This window comes from Xiphias gladius, chromosome 21 (genome assembly GCF_016859285.1).
Source record: "Xiphias gladius isolate SHS-SW01 ecotype Sanya breed wild chromosome 21, ASM1685928v1, whole genome shotgun sequence".
Classification (NCBI taxonomy): Eukaryota; Metazoa; Chordata; class Actinopteri; order Istiophoriformes; family Xiphiidae; genus Xiphias; species Xiphias gladius.
In genome coordinates, this window is record NC_053420.1 from 16,598,573 (window position 1) to 16,621,789 (window position 23,217).

Sequence of the window (23,217 nt, forward strand, 5' to 3'; positions counted from 1 at the left end):
GCAGTTGGTTAGTAAGGTAGCCTGCCATGCACCTTATTTATGGAAATATACAGGCAGTTAATTCTGTTTTGGCTTTCAAACAGTGAGGCAGCAGTGTTGACTATGATGTGGAAGTAGCTGACCCATTTTCTGTTAATTACTTAAACTGATTCGTTGTCCGAGAGTCTGCGCTGTGGCATTCTTTAAACCCTCCAGTTGTACCATCTGCTGCTGCTGCTTTTGCGGCTCCATCTTGGCGATTCACGTCCGACGTGCCTCCAGCTCCTCCTACAGGTTAAAAACAAATTGTCACTGAAGGTGCTCTAATGACTAATCTGAGGAATTGCATGTAAACAGCACCACTCATTTGTCATACTTTTATTTTTTTCATGTCAGATATTTGGACTTGTCATAGCTATGACAAAATTAACCTGCTTCAAAGCTAAGGCAAATATAAGCTGCTGGGCTCCCGTTAACCTACATCCTGATAGTGATAGTCCCCAGCATAGCGTGTACCTTTGTTTTCCCGCCAAAATGTGGCCCCAGATTTTAGATTTTCAGTATGTAGTTTTTTTATAATACACCTAAATTATTTCAAAACTAAAATCTAGATTTTGACAGACACCCCTATCTTGAGACAGGGCATCAAGATTTGTAGCAAGACAGAGGTGGGTCCACGCAGTCGGCCTCGGATGACACAATATGCATGGACCCTTCGCAGCCCGTGTCTTTTGTGGCACGGGGGGTAGCTGCTGCCTTTGCCCAGTTGCTACCGGCAGCACTGGTCATGGACTGAGAAAGCACGTGTGTATTTAATCAATACTTGCATCAATCTGGTGAGCCAATGTACACAATACCAGGACCCTAGAATAGCCCCAGCTAAACAGAACACAACCTATATTCTTAAGTAGTTATATCCATGAAATGTCAAAACGTATGGTGTGAAAGATGAATATCTGTTACTCTTTCTCAAGACTAGTAGGCAATCTTCTCCATGCTGGCTAGTTCCTCTTTCAAGTTCAAAAGGTCACACCTGCAAAACTGTAATGACAAGTATGAGTACTTAACACTGGTAAGCTCATGCTACCTCTTCTTAGGGCCTCCCTATTGTCCCTGGAGCTACAGGGGCTCCTGCAGAAGCAGAAATAGCACTAGAACAGTCATCACTGCCATACTTCAGGCTGGACTTCAGGCTAATGTCGCACCGACCGCTGATAAGTTTCATGTTGCTTAGCAACAGCGAATACAGTCCATGATTTTTTTACATTTTTCCTCTGAAAGCTTTGGGAGCCTGATATTGGTGACCGATGCGCTTTTTATGCTAGAGTAATTTTAATAATCTGTCAGTAGTTGTAAAAGTCTACGTGGTCAGTCAGAAACTGCAGCCACTGCATATCAGATATACAGAGGGGAAAAGCTGGATGGAGTCAGACTGAGCCGGGTTAAAATGCCCTGTACACCTATAGTAAACCCAGAGGTGATTTTTTTTTTTATTGTCCCCGATTACCTCCTCTCAGGACTCTGTGGGCTGTACAGACTTGACGGACATATCCTGACCCTTCCTGTTGGTAAAGTTGCTTATTAAACATCCAGTGTATTGTTCTGTGCCTCACTTAATTTAAAAAAAAAAAAAAGTTTGAAAAGGTTAAGTCGAAAGCACTAATTGTCCAAGGTATGAAGGACTCTGCCTTCACAGGCCCTGAAGGAGCTGCTGCAGAGAAGCATCCCCACCACATGATGCATCACGGAGGGACAATTTAATTCTGCTGATGAATTAGCGGTCGCTCTTGTGGCCATAAAACTACATTTTCTGAGGGGCGTTTCTGTTCCTTAGCCTACGCTCTTTGATATAAATGGCGTGGGCGAAAGAAAAAACAAAAAAAAAAAAAAACAAAAAAAAAAACTCAGTGAAATAGCTCTGATCACAAAGCAGAAACATTGTTAATTCTGGTGAGGCTTACCTGAATGTCCCTCGCTCTTTCATAGGACTGGTAAGCAATCTTCTCCTCCATGCTGGCTAGTTCCTGTTTCAAGTTCAGAATTTCATTCTGGTGCAGTTCAGTCAAGTCATTGAGTTGTTCTTCTAAACGTTCACACCTGCAAAATAGTGAAAAACAACAGTACTTCACAAACAGGACATCATTATCCTATACTACAGTATATAGGATGTGATATGCTACCTGTATCGTTCCTCTTGCAGGGCCTCCATGATCATTGTGTAGTCCCGCTGATAGTGGGCTTTTAAGTTTTCAAAGGACTCCTCAAGTCGACCTTGGTTTTCCCGGAGCTCTTGGATCTCATGGAGAACAGCATCAAAGCCTGAGGCCTGGGCATGATCAAGGGTATTGCCCTTGGAGCTAGGGGGGCCTCCAGGGGCTCCGGTAGTGCTATTGGCTCCTGCAGAGCCAGAGGTAGCACTAGAACAGTCATCATCACTGCCATACTTCGGGCTGGACAGCAACTGTCCTGTCCCAAGGGTCCTCGTTGCCCCAGGGCCAACACCCTCATCTCCTTGGGTTTCATCCAAAGAGTCTTTCAGGGCTGCAATGTTATCGGCGCTGCCAAACTTGTTGCGGATGAGGGAAGCGAATTCTCTTGGCTTGGACACCACAGCTCCAGCTGCAGAATGAGTGGCTTGAGAGAAGCTGGAGAAGCCACCTGTTACCTGTAATCAGTGAGATCAGCTCAATACTCTATACGACATCTGGTTTAAATGTGGTAACTGGGTGTAAAACGCTGAAAATGTCCCAGGAAAATATTTTCATTTAGTCGGAAATGTCCCATAGGCATTGCACTTTTCTGCCCCAATGGTTATGGCTATCCTAATGTTGATGTGCTATCAATATTCAGGTCTGAAAATGCAACCCCATCTCAGGCAGCCCACTGGCAAACAAATCACTTTCCCTTTATTTGGACAGCTTATGAACAGAAAGCACAGACTACATTGGGAAAGTTAAAATGTAATAGATACCAGAAGGATACACTATTATACAAATTAACCTACTGTGGGAGCCATTGTAATTTATGTGCAGGCATTTTTACTTCTTAGCATTAGGTGTGATGTGAGCACAATGCCTCAAATCTGATTTCTGGAAGCTGTAGTGTCTATCAGCCGCTGGGTGAAAGGAAACTTTTTGATTTAAATTAATGATAATTAAGCTGTGATAAAAATTAATGATATCATTGCTTATATGTTTAGTACTTGGAAAACCCACACAACTCAACATGTCCAACATAATGACGTGCAGATATCTAAGCTCAATACAAAAATATAAAAACAACACGGTATGGGGAGACTAGTCAGGTTTAAAAAAAAAAAAAAAACAATTTGTGGCTGGCAGTGGTATATGGTCATCCATGACGTTAATGTGGTAGTAACACAGTACAACCAGACTTCTGTAACCACTCTTATTCGAAAAGAAGTCTCAAAAAAAAAAAAAAAAAAAAAAAAATGCAGCAAAAGTCTCAGCAGGGGAGGCCTCAATACCCTCACAAAATCAAAACAAAGCTAACTGCATGGCTACATATTACCAGAGCCAGTGGGAAAATAAAATATTTTAAATCAAGAAGAACTGGCCCTTTAACTGGAACAGCTCAAGAATTAATTCAAATTTCTGCCTTTAAATGAGACCACCACCTCTGGTGAAACAATACTGCTACAAACTATTATTACAGACCTTGTTTCACAGTAATTGTTCCAATTACATGTGCCAGTAACCCATCACAGTGAGTCAGCATGTGCCATACTGCCACATCTAGATGCAAATTGGCCATTAGTAATTTTAATAGTTACACCTGTGTTAGACAAGTAAAATGTCTGTCATGAGAATGGTCTATTAACTACTAAATGGGTCTCTTGATATTAACTAAATCTACTGATTTAGATGACACTATTCTATACGGTATTGGAAAAGGGATATTAAACCTGTAATCTTTCGTCATTAAAATGACAAATCCTTTTCAATAATGCTGAAAGAGTGAACTTTAGCAGCAAAGAACACTGTAGGCATCAGTATATAGCACAAACCTTGGCTCCAACATCTTTCAGCCCCTGGTGCATGTCTCGGAAAACATCTTTAGGTTGGCGAGGGATGCCGTTGTGTTCCACCTCACGAAGCTTACGGTGATAGTGCTCCAGCTTCCTCTGCAATTGCTGGATAGTCTGAGCTGACTTTTGGTTCTTCTTCTCAAACACCTGTTTGATGCGTGCACTCTGTTGTTTGTCTGCATTATTAGCGAGTTTCAGGTATTCAGCCACATTGTCGTCACGTGCAGTTTGTTCGATCTTGATTTGCTCTGTGAGCTTGAGGATCTTCTGTTGTAGCTGGGCGATGGCCTGCTTTGTTCGCTGGGGGTCTGGTGTACTGTCAACTACATCATACCCATCTGCACCATAGGGGAGGGCATTGGGTGACACGGCAGGGCCCGATCCATCATAACGATCCAGCTGTTGAAATATATAAACAGAATATCACAATTGTGAAAAAAAAATGCTTACATTTATTTAAAGATAATAAAACAAATTAATTTTACTTTGTATCTTGGTGTTTATCATTTTGTTGCCCCCCTCTAGTTTTAAAAAAGTTTTGTCTAATGAAAACTTCCAGTATCTAACAAGACTTTTACTGAAACAGTTAAAATGAGTTTATATTGGATGTGTAAGTCACTACACATTAACAGCAGACAGTGCCTACAAAGCAAAAGTTCCATTGTGACAGTCGCTTCATAGTTCCAGTTCAAAGAGATATAGATGTAAAGATGCAGTGTCTAATTGTTGAGGAAAAAAAAAAAAGATTCAAATATAGACCAAGTTTACTCAGGCTTCAGATGGAGTTATGACACTGATTTTAATTTCTCCCCTCAGGAGGTAGTTTTGTTACAATGTCCAGGGGCTCGCACTGAGGCGACAAGAAGAGAGGTAGATGTAAAATGAAATGGCCCAATCATAAGAGCTACCAGCCACTATTGTAAACATGCAAGCTGCGAGTTCCTTATACTCTGAACTGGAAGCACTGTATGTTTGAGCCACCTAAATGATGTGAACCATAACTATTTATGTTGTCTGATAATGTAAAAAAGAAAAAAGATTTAATTAAAATTTCAACTGTTAGATATGCTTTAGTACCAGCTACAGCTGTGACAGGATAAGCAATACTGGGAACAAAAATGGTTGTATTGAAGGACAACCACATAAAGATGGCAAAATCGACAATCTGGACATTTATGGTTCCTAACATCTTGGTGAACAAGTAACTAACAAGTTGTTGCTTGTGATCAGGTTAGTCTAGTCTTCAGATCTATATATAATGCTAATATTTCAACAGTTTTCTTTTTGATTATTTACAACAGCATAAATGCCCCCATTTTTACCTAACAAAGGGGAAAATTGAAGCCAAGTCAAAAACTACTGACCGTCCAAGGTATCAAGACAGGGTAATGCTAATTCAAATTGGCAATTTACTTATATCTATTTGCTGACAGGTCTAGTAAACAACAACAACAACAACAACTAAAAGACAATGTTTTAATGAGACTTCTCTTTACAGAGTGAAAGCTGTCTACCTTGGTATCAGCTGTTGAGTGGCCATTAACTGACTTTAGCTGAGAACTGTCAATTACAGGTAACAGGTTAAACAGGTTTCACAAGATGAACAGTAGGGTGTTTCCGACCTGCTTATGACACCTGTTGATAAACTTAATTCTACCACTGAGTAGCCAGAGCTTTAGCATGGCCTCCGTTTTACGATGTCCAATTTCTCATGTTTTGTCATTTTTTTCTTTAGAGATTCTCTCATCACACTGCGGCTATCTAGTCTTTTACTATTTCACAGGTAAAAAAACCAAAGATATTGTTTACAGATTCTTATGAACATTCAGTCCCCCCCCCCCCCCAAAAAAAATTATATATAAATAAAACTTGTGACAAGTTTAAGTTTGTTTAGCCCTGCAAGCCTTCTCTGACCTGAAGTACACTCAGACAGCAAAAGCTAAATTTAGAAAGGCTTAAAGCACATAGTGGCCAACCACTCAAAGGCAATCTCTGACCTTCCACCGCTGACAGCTCATGTCCCCAATTCACCAGTTCATCCAGGCACATCTAAACCAGTAACTGCCTTTTAAACACATTGCCTAAAGTAAGTCCAATTACTTTAGACATTCCTGCAAATATATTAGTGCACGAGTTAGTTCTTTTCTTTTTACTGCCAGAAAGTCACTGGGTTGCAATCATGTACAATGGATTTGTTTCCTCATGAGTGCACAGTGTCTCGTTCTATTACAATTTGAATCTGAATGTTTTATATCCTAAGGCCAACCTTTGTACACATACAAAATTTTAGGACGGAATTCAGTAAAATAATGCCACATTTTGTTATGCAAGTTGTACAATGAATTTTCTAGAACAGATTCAATGACCAAAAAAATAAATAAATAAACAACACTAATACAAATTTAAGTTTTTCAAATACAGGAAAGTATCAGTTAATGTTGGTGGTTAAGAAAACACCTCATCTTCATTGATTTAGTGACTGCTTATGTTTTACATCATCTTAATTTTAATTTGGACAAAACAGGCTCTGACTTTTGGACCTAAACTTCCCTTTGTGCTTTCGGGGATGCAAACAGAAAAAAAAAGAAAAAAAAGAAAAAAAAAAATTGAGTCAGTTAACTGTAAGAAACACCTTAAGTCCCGTTTTTGGCCTATTATTTTTTAGACTTTGGAAAGTTTGAATCTTGGAAACTGACACTGCATTAGCTATCAGCAGTTCCTGAACCCTTGGTGTACAGACAACAATTACTGGATTACTTCTGATACTAAAGAAAATATCTAAACATGATGAGTTTGAGACAAGTTCTGAAGTTATGACAGTTATGATTTGAAGCTATTCTTTTTTTATGCATAACATGTCATCCAAGTAAATTGAGTATCTTTGGGCTTTGGAATGTTGGTCGAATAAAACAGGCTTTAAAAAACACATTTTCCGACATTTTATAGCCAAAACAATTAATCAACTAATCAAAAAAATAATCTGAAGATTAATCAGTAATGAAAATAATAGTTGTAGCCTTGTTTGTAACACTTTAATTTCCCAGTGAAGAACTAGCAAAGCGTTTGGAATTTTTTTCTATTTTCGGTAAAAAATTTACTGTTGCATGACTAAGGTTTACTTCTCATCCCGGACCACCTGACAGAAACTGACGCTCACCTTGTCAGGCTCTTCAGTGGAGTGGTAACCAGAGGTCAGCAGCATGTCAGCTAAGGCTGGGCTGCTTGGTGTGTCTGTGGTCGAGGAGGAGCGTGGGCGGCCAGCCTGCAGCAGGGCCTCATGGGTGCTGCGCCTGTGGATCTGGGGGCTACCTTTCTGGGGGGGATCCCCAGTGCCCCCCGCCTTGCTGCGGCGGCTCTGCAGGCTGGTGCCTCGCTTCATAATTGGTGGAGCACCTCGGATCTGCTGCAGAACACGGCTCAGAGCTGCAGGAGGGGCGGAAGCAGCAGGGTTGTCAGAATCCAAAGGGAGGGTCGAGGAGGCAGGAGCGTCTCCTACTTCTGACCCTACATCAGTGGGTTCGGAGGGAAGGGCACCTGTGCAGGACAAGGTGGAGTCATGTGGGGAAACGGAGGAGCGTCGGCGCTGTGGCTGGAAGAACTGCTTTAGGCCATGCCCCAACGCTCCCATGTTCTCAAGGGCATTATGGGTGATTTTGGACAAGCCATGCTCTGACTCCGACGCCCTCCTGCTGACCTCCAGCTCCGCTCGGCCTCCTGTGTCCGGATCCTCTGGACTCTGTTCACTACTACACTGATCCATCAGAGACCTCCAGTTTCACAGTGAGGTTCTACTTGGGGGTGCAGGGACTACCTATGCCCCGTCAACACCCCCCACCCCCCACCCCCACCTCTGAGAGGCTGGTTGAAAGCCAGGAAGCAGAGGGGATGGCGCTCAGTTGGGCCTTTTGAGTGGGCATGCATCTGTGGCTTGGCTCAATGTCATGCTTGTCTACCACAAAAGGAAAATAAAATGGATTATGACATGCAGCAGTGAGTGATGAACAAAATAAGCAGCAGCAGCATTTAATTCAACACCAACAAACAAACTGGGTTGACACAGACATGTCCAACTTTTTTTCAGCTCAATAAAAGAAGGTTTCTTGTTAATTCTATTCAAAGATCATCTTTTTGCTAACAATTCATGATTGAAAAAGCTTTATTTTCTCTGAACTTTTAGCTAAACCGTATGTGGCATGTCCAACAGTGCCGACCCAGTAATGCAAAAAAATAAAGTATACAAAAACAAGACAACCTTTTGAGAACAGTTTCTGAAATGTTGAAGTTTGCACATGTTTAAGGTAGATGCCTTTGGCTGTTTGTGAAATCATGTTCCACCGTTTTATTTTGGGCATTCAAGCCCAACTGTACAAAAGCTCATGATAGTTGAATAACTACATTTCAGAAAGTATTCATTACGGAAAAAAAACAAAAAAAAACAATTGTGAGTGCTTGGATGATGCTAACAAAAAGACTACAGATTGTGAAAAATGTAACTGAAATTCTAAACTAGTGACCTGTTCTTATCTGTTTAAAAACTGTTCAACGATCTAGAGGGGTCTCCTCTTTGCATTTCATTTTCTAACAAGGATAAATCCTGTAGTGTAAAGGTCCATTCCAAGTCTTTGGTTCTCAGATAACAACTTATATAAAATCCTTTGTTTACCAACATGTAATATAACAGTGAGAAAGAAAGTAAGAGGAGGTGAGAGTGTGTGACAGAGATCTTACCATCAGCCCAGCCTCTCCTCTTCTGACTCACAACTCAGGATGGGCTAAATGAAGCAGAAACAAAAAAAACAAAATCATAAATACGCTCCATACAAAAGGAAAAGGTTCAAAAATTGGCACTATGTAGCATGATACAGAAATAACACACAAACCTTTAATTCATTAGTAAGTGGTAATAATGGATATGTAAAGGAATGAGAGAGTTAAGATTCTGCTGACCATAAGAAACTGTCAACCAACTTGTGGACCATTGTTTAAAAGCCAGAAGTAAGTCGATGCATGATGAGCCCTGGAAACTGCTATAAACTGCAGCACACATTATACAGCAACGTTTATTTGACACTTTGACTACATCAAAACATGGCATGAACACTGTTGAAAACTGTTCTAAAAAGCAGTCACTGCATAACTCATCTGTAGCACATACAAGGGGGCGTGGGGGACGTTAGCCTGAGAAAGATCCCCTGTCCTTTTTCCATTTATGATGAATTCTCATACGACCAAATGGACGTCAGCATGAAGGAATTTTTTTTTTTTTTTTTTTTTTTTTTTTTTTTTAAATAAATAGTACCTGTGGTTAATATTCACACTATCTAGTTTATGGCCAGAACATTCCTAAAACCTCACCAACCCACATGGCAGACACCAATTTGTTTTTGGCTAAAAGTAATCATTTTGTACCAATTTGCATGTTATGAAAGAATTCATTTTTTTCTATTAAATTTACACTAATGAAACTCCAAGCTAATTGCTCATTTTTGGAAATTCAGTACTTTAAACTTCAGTATTCAAGCATAGCCATTTCTCATGACAGTAAAATGCAGAGCTCCACTGGCTCTGGTATGTCTTTGCATGCTTCACTCACATGGACTCAAAACCAAACACATTGGCAGTCCTGGGTTTCAGCAGCAGCAAAAACATAAATAGGAACGTTTGATTTTTTTAAAATTACATATTAACACATTGTTAAGCCTGAATTATACCTATTACTACAAATGAAAACCAGACTTTCTATGGAATTTTATAGTACATTACCACTGGAATAAAAATTCTCTCTTCAGCACTAAGGTTCTGATTTACCCTCCCTTTAGTCTTTGAGCACCCACACAGGCTGTTTATAAAAAGGCATAGTGTTGCATGTTTCACTGAGCCTAGAGAAAATATCAAAAGCTTAAAGTGATGGGTCTGACTATGTAGTACATAGATTATTGTGCAGACAAACGGAAAAACTATTCCACGAGTCAGCAGAGCTACTAAATATCGCTTAACAAGCCAGCGGCACACTCTCCACGAAAACACAATGAAATACTCCATTAGTGATACATAGTGACTCAGTGCTTTTGCTGCTGTTAGATCTGCAGTGTTGGATAAGAAAGCACTCTGTTAAAGGGTAGGTGGTAGGAAAGATCAATAAAGAAAAGAGTATCCTTACCAATCCTTGATCAACATGCTTGAACAAAGACTGTTTCATTTTTCAAAGACTGTATTACTGTTCATTTTCTGCAATCGCTCATGTCACTCATTACTCAAAACAAAGGAAAATATCAATAATTTGCATGAAGCATCCATCCCTCTAAGGTCAATGAGGTAAGTATAAACAGACCACTGGTAACTCTAAACCACATTCTCGAAAATTAGTTCATTTTTTGTGACAGAGTAAACCATAATGAAATTTTAATGAAAATATGGTTATATCACTAAGCATCAGCTATGGGCGCCTCTCATCTTATAGGAGAAACAGTAGCTCTCCAACCACATTTCGTAATCATGAATCACTGATCAAGAGGCATGGCCACACTGACATTCAGTGCAATGCAATGTTAGCTTTGTAAGATCAAGACAAGACATGGGAACAAACGTTCCACACAGACGTGCAACTCTCATCTACAATGAAATATAATGGTGTCTGACTCCTTCAGGCTGAGGGCAAAGTGTTCTCTTTGAAGTGGATCAGCCAACATTCGCCCATCACTCTCTGTACATGCAGTGCTCCAAGGTCACACCATCTACAGAGTGTTGTGCATGTCTAGGAGCATTTAAGTTTATACTTGTCAAAGAAACATTGCTAAAGCATAGGCCTGCGTGCATTATTCCAGTATTCCTATATCACTATATCATTAATGAGTAGCACTGTTTGGGGGGGGGTTGCAAAAAAAAAAAAAACAAACAAAAAAAAAAACAAAAAAAAAAAAAACAATTGAAACTAATAAATTTAATAGTATAGTAATGGCAACAATATTGTTCAGCTTCACTATGTTCAAGTCAAATATGATGAATTTTCATTATGATAGAGCGATACTTAACTCAGCAAGAGTCTAACTTCAGATAAACATACCTTCCGATGTGGTCATCGGCAGAGGATTTGTGGGTCTAATAACACAAGAAAAGGATTAATAATCCAAGCAAATTTACAGCGTCGCTCTAATTCTTCCAAATGAAATCTAGTGAGATAGCTGTCAAACTTTAGTCAGCTGTTTCCAAGAACATTTAGAGAAAAAAAAAAAATCTCATGCTGCAAAGAAAAACAGAAAAACAGGCATGACAAACTTATAAAAGGAATGCTGACATTTGACATTGACAGTTTTTCGTAAAGAATAAAACAGTAGTTCTGCACAGACAGTAAGCGCTACCGATGCCGAATGCTTAAGGTACCCTGAGGACTTTTGCCCACTATTGGCACAGTAGAGAAATGTTTGTGGATCCCGGGCAGACTACTGTTGCACACGTAAAAGTTTATGCGGACCCAAATAACTTAAAAAAAAAAAAGATTTTGCCAAATGAGACATTTTACAAGAGCTTGCAAATTCCACTCTCCACAACTGTTTCCGACAGCAGGAGGTAGCTGATTTCAGCATCACCAAACAAAGTCAGCCATTAGCGGGTGAACATAGACAAGCATCTTGGAAACTAAATACGACATAGAAACTAGATGATGATATATTATAATAATAATAATCATAATAATAATCATCATAATAAAAATAATAATAATAATAAACAAGTTAGAGGCCAAAACTGAGCGAAAGAGTGAATACTGGACTTACATTAATCACGTGCACAGAAATATTTATCAAAATAAATGCATTTGTCTACTAAGTGTGTAATTAGGCAACTGTCCACACATTTCCCTAACAAACTTTATAAAGCACTAATATGTTATAGTGTATGCAAACCAATTCAGCCATTTTTTTTTTTTTTTTTTAAATATAAACAAATCAGCTCATACAACTTTGTAGCTTCATAACTAAAATAGCAAAATGAAAGCAAGCCTTTTAATTCTGTACAGCACAGGCCTCGAAGGCCTTTTAGCCTAATTAATTGTGTAATGTTAGTTAATAGTGGCGGAATAGCCCCCTTGAGGATATCTGCAGGATATAAACCATTTGCTTGTCTTACTGAGCCGCAACTGAGATAAAATAATTCAGTGTGACAATTAAAAAAACAAACAAAACAAAAAAACAAATGGTAAACACTATAACGTTTGTATATTATTACATACCTCCCTGCATGTTACAGTCATAGGCGCCTTCCAATCTCATCACAAATACCATCCTCAGTAATAACACCCAGTGTTATTACCAGTAAAGTTTCCTTTTGATTAGACTATAACGCAAAATAAAAAAACTTTCACGAAAACACTATACGTTACAGAGCTTACTATCAGCATACAGTTTAGGTTAGTTGCTCACTCGGTGGGTTACAGGTGCATTCGGTGCCACACGTTTTGTAACTAATAATTCTTAAAAAATTACAAAGGTGGTGGTGTGATAAATTACACTAACACTAGGATGTATTTACGCGTATTGTTATGTTACCGCAAATAGTCTGAGCCCAACGGTTTAAGGTTAGCTAGAGATAAGAGGTTGACCATTAGCAGTTCGCTAGCCAACGTTCGTAGGCCCGGCCTTAGGTATATACATCAAAAAAGACATATTTGCTGAAAACGTCAATGTAGTTCATCGTTTTATTGTAGGGTATTGCAAACCGTTGCGTTATATAAAGTCTGAAAACATCCCTTCCCCCGTTTTGATTGGTTCTCTGCTCATCTAGCAGCTAGTAGCACAAGCTAACGTGGTACATCGGTGGGCGTTCATTTAACTTTAGGGTGCACACCGGTGCTGCTGTGCGGGGCGAGGTCATAGCGTTGTCTCAGCTTACGTACACGCACACACACGCACACACACACGGTCCGTATACTGAATATTTGGCACTAAACGCCTGCCATGTTTATCGACTGCGCTTATCACCCTAGACTCAAACTTAAAGTGTACGGTTTGATTATTCGCCCTCCAGGTGATGTGAGCTCGCCTGAAGACCTGAAAATGCCAAGCTGGTAAAAACATTTCTAGACAATTCACACTCCAGCTTTAGCTTCCCCTGTGTACCTCGATCCAATGGCTTTTTAAAAGTTATACAACCTGAACATTTAACTTTTAAATTCTGAGCAGTTTGTGTGTGTGTTTATTTCCCTTGCTCAATATTTTTTCCCCAATGGGATGAACAACAGGTTTTGATAAATGGCCGGCCATATTTTCACAAATCCAGCCTGCTACTAGGCTAAAGGGACAGAGGGTAGACCTGCATCTGATTCTCATTTCTGTAGCTGCTGATAAACACTCTCTGCTCTGCTCATGTGCTTTTACATTCAAGTTCGATGGCCAACCCCAACATTACTGATTTGGATGCATAAAATCACATGATGACCACCATGCAGTGTGATATACATCTGACAAGCTTTCAAGTAAAATCCAGGAGATTAATGCATTGTAATTTTTTGGTGTCTACTCAAGTGTTTTAATAAAAGAAAACTAAGAATACAAAAAAAACACTCCACCAGAATCATGAGGGTAATGATTGGGATTTTGGTTGTTGTACTATCCCCACATGGCGAAAGATGGCTCTGAATCCCTCTACCTGTTTGGCCATCAAACCCTGGTATCGTGAACTGAATATTATACCAACTGTCATAACAAAATGCCAAAATTATTGATAGTCAAATATGGTGGTATCCATTTTCGACGTAACCAGCTTTACTACAAATATGGAATTTAACCATTGCAAATTCAGCCCCATTGTTTTCCCAGCAATGCAGCAGAATCGCGTCCAGATGACAGCGCCAGGCATAAAACGGCCCTCAGGTGTGAAAGCCTCCTGCACACAGGGTGAGTCTAGATTGGAGGTATTGGCTTACCATCTGTCACATACTCCTACCAGGCTCTTAATCACACCTTGGGAGTCTTGTATGTCACGGCGGCGTTGTGCTACAGATTCTCCAGTGTGGGTTTGCATTAGCTAAGAGTCCCCTCTTTGTATAGGTAACATCCAGTATTTATTGAGAACAAAGTCAAAACTGTTCAGTGTAACGCTAGTGCAGTTAATTTTGCATATCCTGCTCTGACAGCTGTTTTAAAAAAAAAAAAAAAAAACAAGGCCTGGGTGTTGTCTCTAAAGTTAAACGTTTGCAAATCTTGTCTATACAGCATAGGCATTAAATCGCTTTTGGTAAAAATCACTCACATGTAAATACACTTAACATCGCCCATCCCGACTATCCAAGGTAGCAAAACAGGCGCTTACTCGCCGCCCGTCCACTCAGCCTGTCAGTTAGCAGGTTGGCTAGGCTCCATAGCTTTTATAAAAAATTAAAAAAAAAAAAAAAAAAAAAAGACGCTTCAGCCATGGCTAGCTAGAGACAAACAGGGCACAGCGCCAGGCGACAGCGACAAAAGGATAAACCCCGTTAACCAACCGTCACCCTTGTGCTGCCCGGATAGCAGCATATGGAAACGCACTTCATTCACAAAGCAGTCCGCAAAATGAGTGTTTTGCTGGCCTCAACTTACGTGGGCGCTGAGAGGATTGTGTTGATGACCGTTCATTTCTCCCGACGGCGGAACACTCCCACGGTGACGTCAAATAGCGTGCTCGACGTCAGAACAGCTGAGCGGCAGACAGCTCGCCGTCCCACACGATGCATGCGGGCCCCGGTCAGCGCGTTTATGACCAGGGTGTTCATTTATGACCGCCTTCATAAACTGAAAGTCACCGTCTTTGTCCTGCGGCTGCAACTGGAGGACAAGCCCTCAGTCATAGCAGGGGATTCGGGGTTTTTTTTTTAGGGGAGTTAAAGTCTACAGTTAAAAATAAAAAACCCACTAACAGATTTAGTATTTTACATGCAATACATTTAAAGGTGACTGTTAATGCAAAAAAAAAAAAAAGCTACTATTTTGACAATTTAATAACTTTTCAAGCACTTTTCACTATTATCTAATTATTAGTTAAACACAAAAAAAAAATTACTGGGAGATTATTGGGAGTTTTCTTGGGCTATAGCCCTGGATGTCCTTAACTACCAATACATCAAACATCAAGAAAACAAATGCAGACAGGGATTGTGTAGCTAACTTTGCCCTTTATTCCCCCCCCTCACAACAGAAAGTTTACATTTTGAATCCCTCTTGCTAAATGCATGACAAGGAACTCAGTTGTTTGCCCTGAAGCAATTTAGGATCGATTTCTGCTCAGTAGGAAAGGATCCCCAGAGAGTTTGTTACAGCTTTGCTTGCCAAATCTGCGACATTCATCAAACTGTGTGAAGGAGAGTGTGTGATGCTCCTGGGGGTCGTCAGCAGTGCCTCTACCAGTTTCTTGCAACCGATTTTGGCATCTGATTAGAAGGAAAAGGGTCAAAATCGAGGCATGCCGTGGTAGATAGGCTGATGTTCGTGCTGATCAAATGGAGCTGGGTTGTTAAGAGGCGTGGGAGGAGGATCAGAAAATATAGGCATGGCAGCCTGCTGAGGAGGGTAATATACTGGCATATAAGGGTGTGGATAATAAAATGGCTTTTGAGCAGCAGGCTTCAGAGTAGCGGCTGCACTTGTTGAGGCAGTGGTAGTAGCAGCAGTTGGAGATTGAATATTTTGTCCTTGAGGGGGATACAACACAGGGATGTGGTAGGTCTGAGGATACACATGTTGTGGTTTGGGCTGCTGGACTACAGGTTTGGGATTTTGAACAGCTTGGGGTTTGCCTTCTGGAGGCGGTGGGAGTTTAGGGAATTGCAGGAAATGATACTGAGGTGGCAATGGAAAGAATGGCTGCTGGGGAACAGGCTTCCCTTCATGCCTAGTGTCTAGCATCTGAGGTAACTGGGCCAGGGGAGCAGCTGTGTTTTTATTAGTAGCAGACTGTGTTGGTGGTACAGGTCTGGGATAAAAGACATACTGAGGGAACTGTGGATACTGTGGCATAAATGGGAATGAAGGGTACTGCGCTACAGGTGCTTCTTGGTTTTCGTTAGAACTGGATTCTGCAGCATAACCTGAGGGGAACTGTGGTTGTTGGGGCAGTGGTGCCATTGTACTTGCGGTGGGAGCAGGGTTGGGCTCGGGACGCACCGGGTATTGTGGAAACATTGGAAAGTGGGGGAACTGAGGATACTGCAGGACCTGACCACTGTCACTGGGAGGCGTAGTTGTTGCTGTGGTAGGCTTAATGTCTGGTAATGAAGGGCATGTGACCAAGAGCTCAACATCCACCAACAGAAGAGAGAGAAAATACTCCTTATCCTGCAAGGAAACAAGCTGAGTAAATCAAAAGCATGTGCACATTTCACCTTTTTAACCACAAGAGGGTCCACCACACCTTGATCTCTATGCACAAGCCTCTGTTGTAGGGTGCAGTGAGTGTCAGTCCTCCAGAAAACACTTCAACAGCAAATCCACAACTGCCACAGACCGATGAAAGAGACTCCCACGTTCCAGACACTGCACCAGTTTTAATATCAGATGAGAAAATAGACTGCAGTCGTTTTTTAAAACCAATTAAACATTAGTATGTTAAGTCACCTACCCTTTACTTTGAGTTCATTTGCTGTAATGCCCCCAATCTTCACCACCATTCCAGATGGGAAGCAGGAAACAGAGGGTGGTGGTAACATAGCAGGGCAAGACATTGTTATTGGTGCCCCCCATAAACGCAGTGGTAGTACGTAATCGCCACCCTATAGTTTAAGAAAAATTGAGTGAGAAAAGGGTAAAGCTCAGAACGTAAGGATGGAGGCAGCAAATCCACCTTCATCAAAAACAAACATTTACTGAGGTATTGGGACCAGTGTTAAGACTAATTTGTTAAGCTTTGCAACTGATTTAAAAAAGGACATCCATGAGAGTGTAAATATTGACATGGGAAATGAACCTAACCTGTTGGGTAACATGGCAGCCCTGGTAAGGTGCAGCAAAAAGCAAATCTCTGCGGGACCTCTTCACAGAGAAGCCACAGCTGGAGGGAATTTGAGACAGAGGAGTAAGAGGTCCTACACCTGTTTGAGATTAGAGAAAAATGTAAAAAAAAAAAAAATTTATATACATAAAAAAACAGATTCAAATGGGGCCAATAAAATAGTGATTTGCCAAAGCGCCAAACTTTTAATGTGGAACTTACCACTATTCACGAGAATATGAGGAGCTCTGACCCCTTTGACCTTCAGAGTCATCACATTGTCACTACATTGTACTAATGGATCCAGGCGCTTGAGTTTTGCATCCATCAAACTGTGCACCACTGGAAACACAAGCACACATTCAATTTGTTGATTGAGAAAAATCACACATACCAGACAGCCCTGCTGTGATAAACTATTCAACTGCATTCATCTACTCACTCAAAACTGGTATTTTTTTATAATGCTTTAAAAAAAATAAACAAATAAAGTGCCCACCCAGGAATTTTTGACTAGAGAAATATTTTGATACGCATGTCCCCTTATTGTTTCTCCTCAGCCAGCACACATGTGGGCTATCAGCATGTTGGTGACACATTGTACCTTTCTGCCCACTGTAGAGGGCCATATACACCAAGTCTAAATGTACCCTGGGGACTTGAATGTGTATTATACTACCCACGTGTTTGTGGTGTGCATGTGTGTGTCCACATGTGCATGCCAGTGAATCACATGCCAAAAATATTCATGTATCATCATATGAGGCTGTTTATGAGAAATTAGATCACCAAGTCTTGCAGGGGGGTTTTTTTATGAAAAAAAAAAAAAAAAAAAAACTGCATTCATAGTTGCCTAGCAGGCCTGTTGGTATTAAAAAAACAAGAAAGCATTGGATCCTGGCCCTCTCCTGCTTTGGGGCCAAATATGGGTAGGAGTGGTGAAGTAGTTAGGCTACTTTCCTTGATTAATCTGACTTCTCAATAATAAAATGCAAAAACTGATTTGACAGCAATGCTGGTTCATACTATGTACTTTTGGCATTCAGGTTTCAGTTGCCCAATTTTAATCACAGCTGTGGGTTGGAGCTAGTAGCTTGGTGTATCTTGCCCATACCCACTATGAAGGCAATACAGCATCAAGTGTTCATTTGTAATGTACACATTCAAGACGGAATCTGGCAGTCTTCATGCTGCTACCTTGTTTATGAGGTAGGAGGGTTTTTTTTTTTTTTAACCCCCGATTGTGTTTCCTGAGATGTTGCTAAAGATGCACTACAATATAGAATCAAAAATATTTAGATGTTAAGATATTTACCAAACCGTGTCTTTTAAGATACCGATTTAATATCTCAAAAATCAAAATATTTAAGAAGGGATGAATGTTTCGGCCCTAATTTTAAACGAAATCAGGCACTATTGCCTGAGTCATGCAGGTCATAACGACCTTCTTCGTCAAGTTACATTACTGTAAGAGATAGGAGAGGGTGTGTGAGTTACCAGGAACCGATCTTTGCTCCCCCGCTTCGTCAGACCCGAAGGCGAGGGATCCGTGTCGAGCTGGGAGCGCAGATTGGGGTTTCCCATCAGACACCACACTTCTGAAACGAAGCCTGCCCTGTGAGGCAGGCCTTTGCACGAGCGCTCCTGTGTCGGCGGCTTGTCCGTTAAAACCTTTTAAAGACGTTAGAGCCGCCGCCGCCGCCGCCGCCACAAAGTACAACACGGGATTCTTCCGCGGCATCACACCTCTGATGATTAGCCCCCCCTTCACGCATGTGCCGTTGTAAAATTGTTGATCGGCTAATCGCAAAGACCGTCGCCGTGTCGAGTCGCACATACATATACGCTTCCATGCTGATTAATTGACGGGCCAATCACTGCCGCGCTGGGGAGAGCACCTGCTGTGGCACAGCCAGGTGATGATGCATCGCGACTCTGCGACGCCTGAAAGAGAAGTGGTCATGGGGGGGGGAGCCGAGGAGCAGCTCTGCATCAACTCGTTCTGTGAAAAGTATGTAGACCGTTGTCGGTATCCTCTCCCAAGACCTATTTTCGTAATTGAACATCGCTTAGAAGTCTGTCTTCTTCAAACCCCTCTTTTATGCCTGTCTTTATCTGTGAGCAATCTCAACTTATAATTAATGAAGCTACAAATAGAGGAAGTGCATATTAAATTTGAGAAAATAAGACATAGGCTAAGTGACGGATATCAGGTTGAGACAAACAAATACTGTAGTTGTTTCTCAGATATATTCCTCACAAAAAGAGTTGGAGCCCAAAATCAGCTTTGCTAATTTTGACCAAGACTAGATGATGTCTATGCGAACCCATAGCGGTTCTGATGGGAGTGAAACAAAAGTGCAAGGATGCTTGCTGTGATCAGGTCAACTAAAAAGGCAGTTATGATAGCCTTATTTAAAAAAAAATACACACACATTTCTAGATTTATAAAAAAAGTTATAGATGATTCATATAAAGTCCCTTTATTTACAAGCAACAAAGTGAAAACATCCAATCATATTAATTTTTGCAGAGGTAAATGGTGTGGCTTCGCATGTTACCAAAGATAACAAATCGTGAATGCTCACCCGACTTTTAACCAGTGGAGTTACTGCACTAATGTGAGGCAAACAAGAGAGATGTTGACTCAGATGATAAGAATTTTAAACATGCTGATTGAAAACTGGTCTGTCCTGCATCACATTTGCATATAGAAATAAACATTATAAAACTCTCATCATGAATGTTTAACAAATAAAAATGAAAATATATCAGAAGATCCAATGAAAGTCAAAGCCTTATCTTTTCCAAAACATACACATCTCATAAAATCAAGGAGGATATCTGTGTGATACTCTACTGTGCTGAATATTTAAAGTATAATTTCTTTAAAGACAATATTAGACCAACACAAGTAAAGTAGTTTTTACTTCGATGAGACCACGTCTTACAAGAGCATCACTGTCCACAATATTTGATTATGCCTTTTCATCAAGGTTAGATGATTTAAAATAGGATGTACTGCTGCTCCTGACATAAGTGACTTAAGCTTAGAGGTCTGTGATATCATCATCAGACCAGTCGTGCTGATGCATCACTGCTGAGAGCGCTGAATTCAAATCTCCTCCCTTATGTACAGTGGTTGGAGACCCAATGCTACCATTATATTCAGCTGTAGCACTGGGTGACTGTATTGGCTCTTTGGCTTGGAAATGGTCAAGAGACGCAGAAATAGACTCTGTATCCAACATCCACCCATAGCCGACATAAGCTGGAGGGAATGTTGTTGTGCCACCATCTCCATCACTGGTGTCTGTCACCGCAGTGTGAGTCCAAGAGGGAGGTGGAGGTGTGAACAGACCTCCTTTTACAAGCTGTCCATGATAAAGGGCTTTGTCAATGCTGCGCCTGAGGTTAATAGGAGACGGGGGCCGCATATCGAATTCTATAAGTGAAAGAATACATTCACGTTCCCCAACTTTTTGCCACAGTAGTGCAGCCTGAGAGTCAGAGCTGCTATTGCTAACAAGATTGTATTCTTGTGTAATGGTAGATGGCTGATCATCATACGGGTACATGACATCGTTGCTGATACCTGCTCTAGTCATCTTATAATTTGCCCAGTTATTTGGCATCAGGTTTTCTCCCCAGTTTTTCTCTGATTTTTTTAGTGGCCCTTTTCGTACAATGGCCAAGACCCTACCCCACAAGCTTTTCTCCTCCACCCCTTTAGACACCTCACTTCTGCCCTGCCCATGATCGCCATTTGAATCACACCTTGAGGGCATCCAGAAGATCCATGATCCTAGGACAATCAAAGAAAATCCCCAGGCCAACTCAAGGATTCTTGCCCAAAACTGACTGAGCCACCAGCCCCAGCCAAAGCGCCTCCAGTTCCCCAGTAACCCATAAAGCCAGAGGAGACTATACATCTGAAGGCTGCAGCAGAGCACCCCGAGGAAAGCGCACACTGCTGTCACCCGCTTTGCTCGCTTCTCGATCCACTGTGAAGGAACCCACTGAGGTACAGAGGACCTGAGAAAAGGCTGTAGGTGAGAAAGAGACTTGATGAGGATTCCCATGCAGAATGGGAGGCCCAAGCAGAGGGAGAAGGTCTGTAGCAACAGAGGGACAGCAGGGGATAAGGTTGAGGAGTATAGGTCTGCTACAAGTAACGAAGTGCAATGCAATATAGCCAGCCCTCCAACCACCCATGGGCACTGCAGCTTTAGTGGAAAAAGTAATAATTTCAACCCTCTGAGTGTGACCAGAGCGAGGGCAACCTGTGCCCACAGAAGAAGCTGCAGAGGAACGTTATGGAGAGCTGCCAGAGTAGCACGAGACAGGATCTGACGGGTACCATAAGGATCAAGTAGAAGGAGGACACCACGCAAAGTACCACCCGTAAGTAGGAGACTGTTCGCCAGGGTCATGGCAGCACAGAGGGGATGAGGAAGAGTGCATGCACCAGCTATTCCCAAAACCGCCAAGACTGCCATCATTATGAAAAGGCTGGCAGAGCCAAAGACATGTAGTTCCCAGGCAAATGCCAGTGTGCGGCTCATGTCATCCCAGAGCAGATTGGTTCCATTAAAGTTTTTAAGAACAACACAGGGTCTAAGACCAAGCACACAGGGACCTCTAGGTACTGACAGGTTCTGGTTTGTCACAGAAGTAAACACATTTGTTTGGACAGGGAGTTCAGGGCTGTCCCTACCTGAAAGAGAAAGAAAGGAGAAGTGTTTTATTTTTGATACAAGGGAATTCAATTGGGAATTTGTAACAATGTAAAGTCCTTGGAGACAAGAGCACAGGATCAAAAACTCTACTCTAGACTATGAAAGTAACCGGAAAAATCCTGAGGTGTTAATCACTTTTGTTCAATTTGTGAACATATCTCATGAATCAGCTGTGTATTATAATATATGGTTAAAAGAGGGGATTTTTATATTCATCCAATTGTGATAATGCTAACCATATTCTATGTATTTAAAGAAGACGAATCTGAACAAGGACACACTGTATGTTTGACTTCAATTAACTATCACATGTTCACTTACCATCCAGAGAATCATCATTTACTACGGATATATGACTCTCTTTTAATTGTTCCTCAGTTGTTATGTGGCTGCCTTCCAAGAGAGCCACCTCTGATATGAGTACACTGGAGTGGGTGTGTGCTGTGACTGAAGTATTAGCTGTGTCAGCTCCTTGGTCATGAGCCCGTAAGTGGTGTAAAGTAAGTGCCGGTGTTGTAGTCAAAGTGATTCCAGACCCAGAACGGTTTTCAGTGCTGGGTCGCTTACGCCCCTTCGGACTGACAGTCTTACTGATGAGTTTCTGTGATGGTTCACTGTCGACATTATGTCCAATGCCTTCCACAGAGTCACTGCTGCTTACTGAATGGAAGAGCACTTCACTGGCCAAGCTGTCCGTAGCAGTGTTGTTCCTGCCTGTGCCTCGGGTTATTCGGACTGAACCGGAGTTGTCGTGTGAATGTGACGTTTGAACAAGACTTCCAAGTGAAAAGAAAGACACGGTTAGTGTAATGAGGAGGAAAGATGAATGCCCCATTTTTCGTCACCAAACTCAAAATCCCAAGACCTGTAGAACAACAAATAAGAGGAAGAGTTGACATGTAGTTCCACATCTATATGAAAATATTTTGAGCTACACACACTAATTGGATTGACAGCAGCTATTCCGATTGCTGTTGACTTTTTGTATAACTATTAAACTTCAAAAGTTTAAAAAAAGTGTATCAACAGGATTTGTTTTCTTTACAGTATACTATTTTACATAATTGTGAAAGAGTTTAGAGGTTATGTAGAGCTAAAGAGTCACACAGATTCACAGATAATTAATCTTGAGTTTTAATCCTATAAAGGACAATAATTCCCCTGTGTAATCCAGAGGGACTTCACACTCAACAACATCTGCGAATGGTTTATTTCAACAAAAATACAACACAGCTTGGCAGAAACACAGCATTAGCCTGCCTGATCTGTCTGTGCCATTTGGGTCACAAATGTCAAGCTGCTTTAGTGATTTCAAATCAGACATGATAATAAAAAATCATAAATGACTCAAATTATTAAAATAAGCGACAGAACCCAGAATCATGTTTAATAATCTTCTTTTCAGCATGACATAAACGTTTCTTGCAGGTGACCAGATTTTCCAAATGCAACCTCAGGTGAGTTCATATGATGAATGAACGTTATTTCTGTTTCTGT

At 41.1% G+C, this 23,217-nt stretch overlaps 2 protein-coding genes across 2 annotated transcripts; both read right to left on the minus strand.

Annotated features, from left to right (window-relative positions):
* Window positions 1-624: 624 nt before the first annotated feature.
* Window positions 625-14,053, minus strand: LOC120807251 (transmembrane and coiled-coil domains protein 1-like). Its single transcript, XM_040159029.1, has 7 exons — window positions 13,947-14,053; window positions 8,756-8,799; window positions 7,185-7,976; window positions 4,007-4,426; window positions 2,160-2,644; window positions 1,941-2,076; window positions 625-771 (listed from the first exon to the last, which is right to left on the minus strand). The coding sequence occupies exons 3-7, from the start codon at window positions 7,785-7,787 to the stop codon at window positions 625-627; spliced, it is 1,791 nt and encodes a 596-aa protein (XP_040014963.1). The 5' UTR covers window positions 7,788-7,976; window positions 8,756-8,799; window positions 13,947-14,053.
* A 1,097-nt stretch (window positions 14,054-15,150) lies between these two features.
* Window positions 15,151-18,829, minus strand: LOC120807529. The gene is made up of 6 exons (XM_040159698.1): window positions 18,479-18,829; window positions 17,204-17,323; window positions 16,963-17,081; window positions 16,613-16,763; window positions 16,406-16,527; window positions 15,151-16,329 (listed from the first exon to the last, which is right to left on the minus strand). Exons 1-6 carry the CDS (start codon window positions 18,816-18,818, stop codon window positions 15,445-15,447), a joined length of 1,737 nt encoding a protein of 578 aa, XP_040015632.1. The 5' UTR covers window positions 18,819-18,829; the 3' UTR covers window positions 15,151-15,444.
* Between the last annotated feature and the right edge of the window lie 4,388 nt (window positions 18,830-23,217).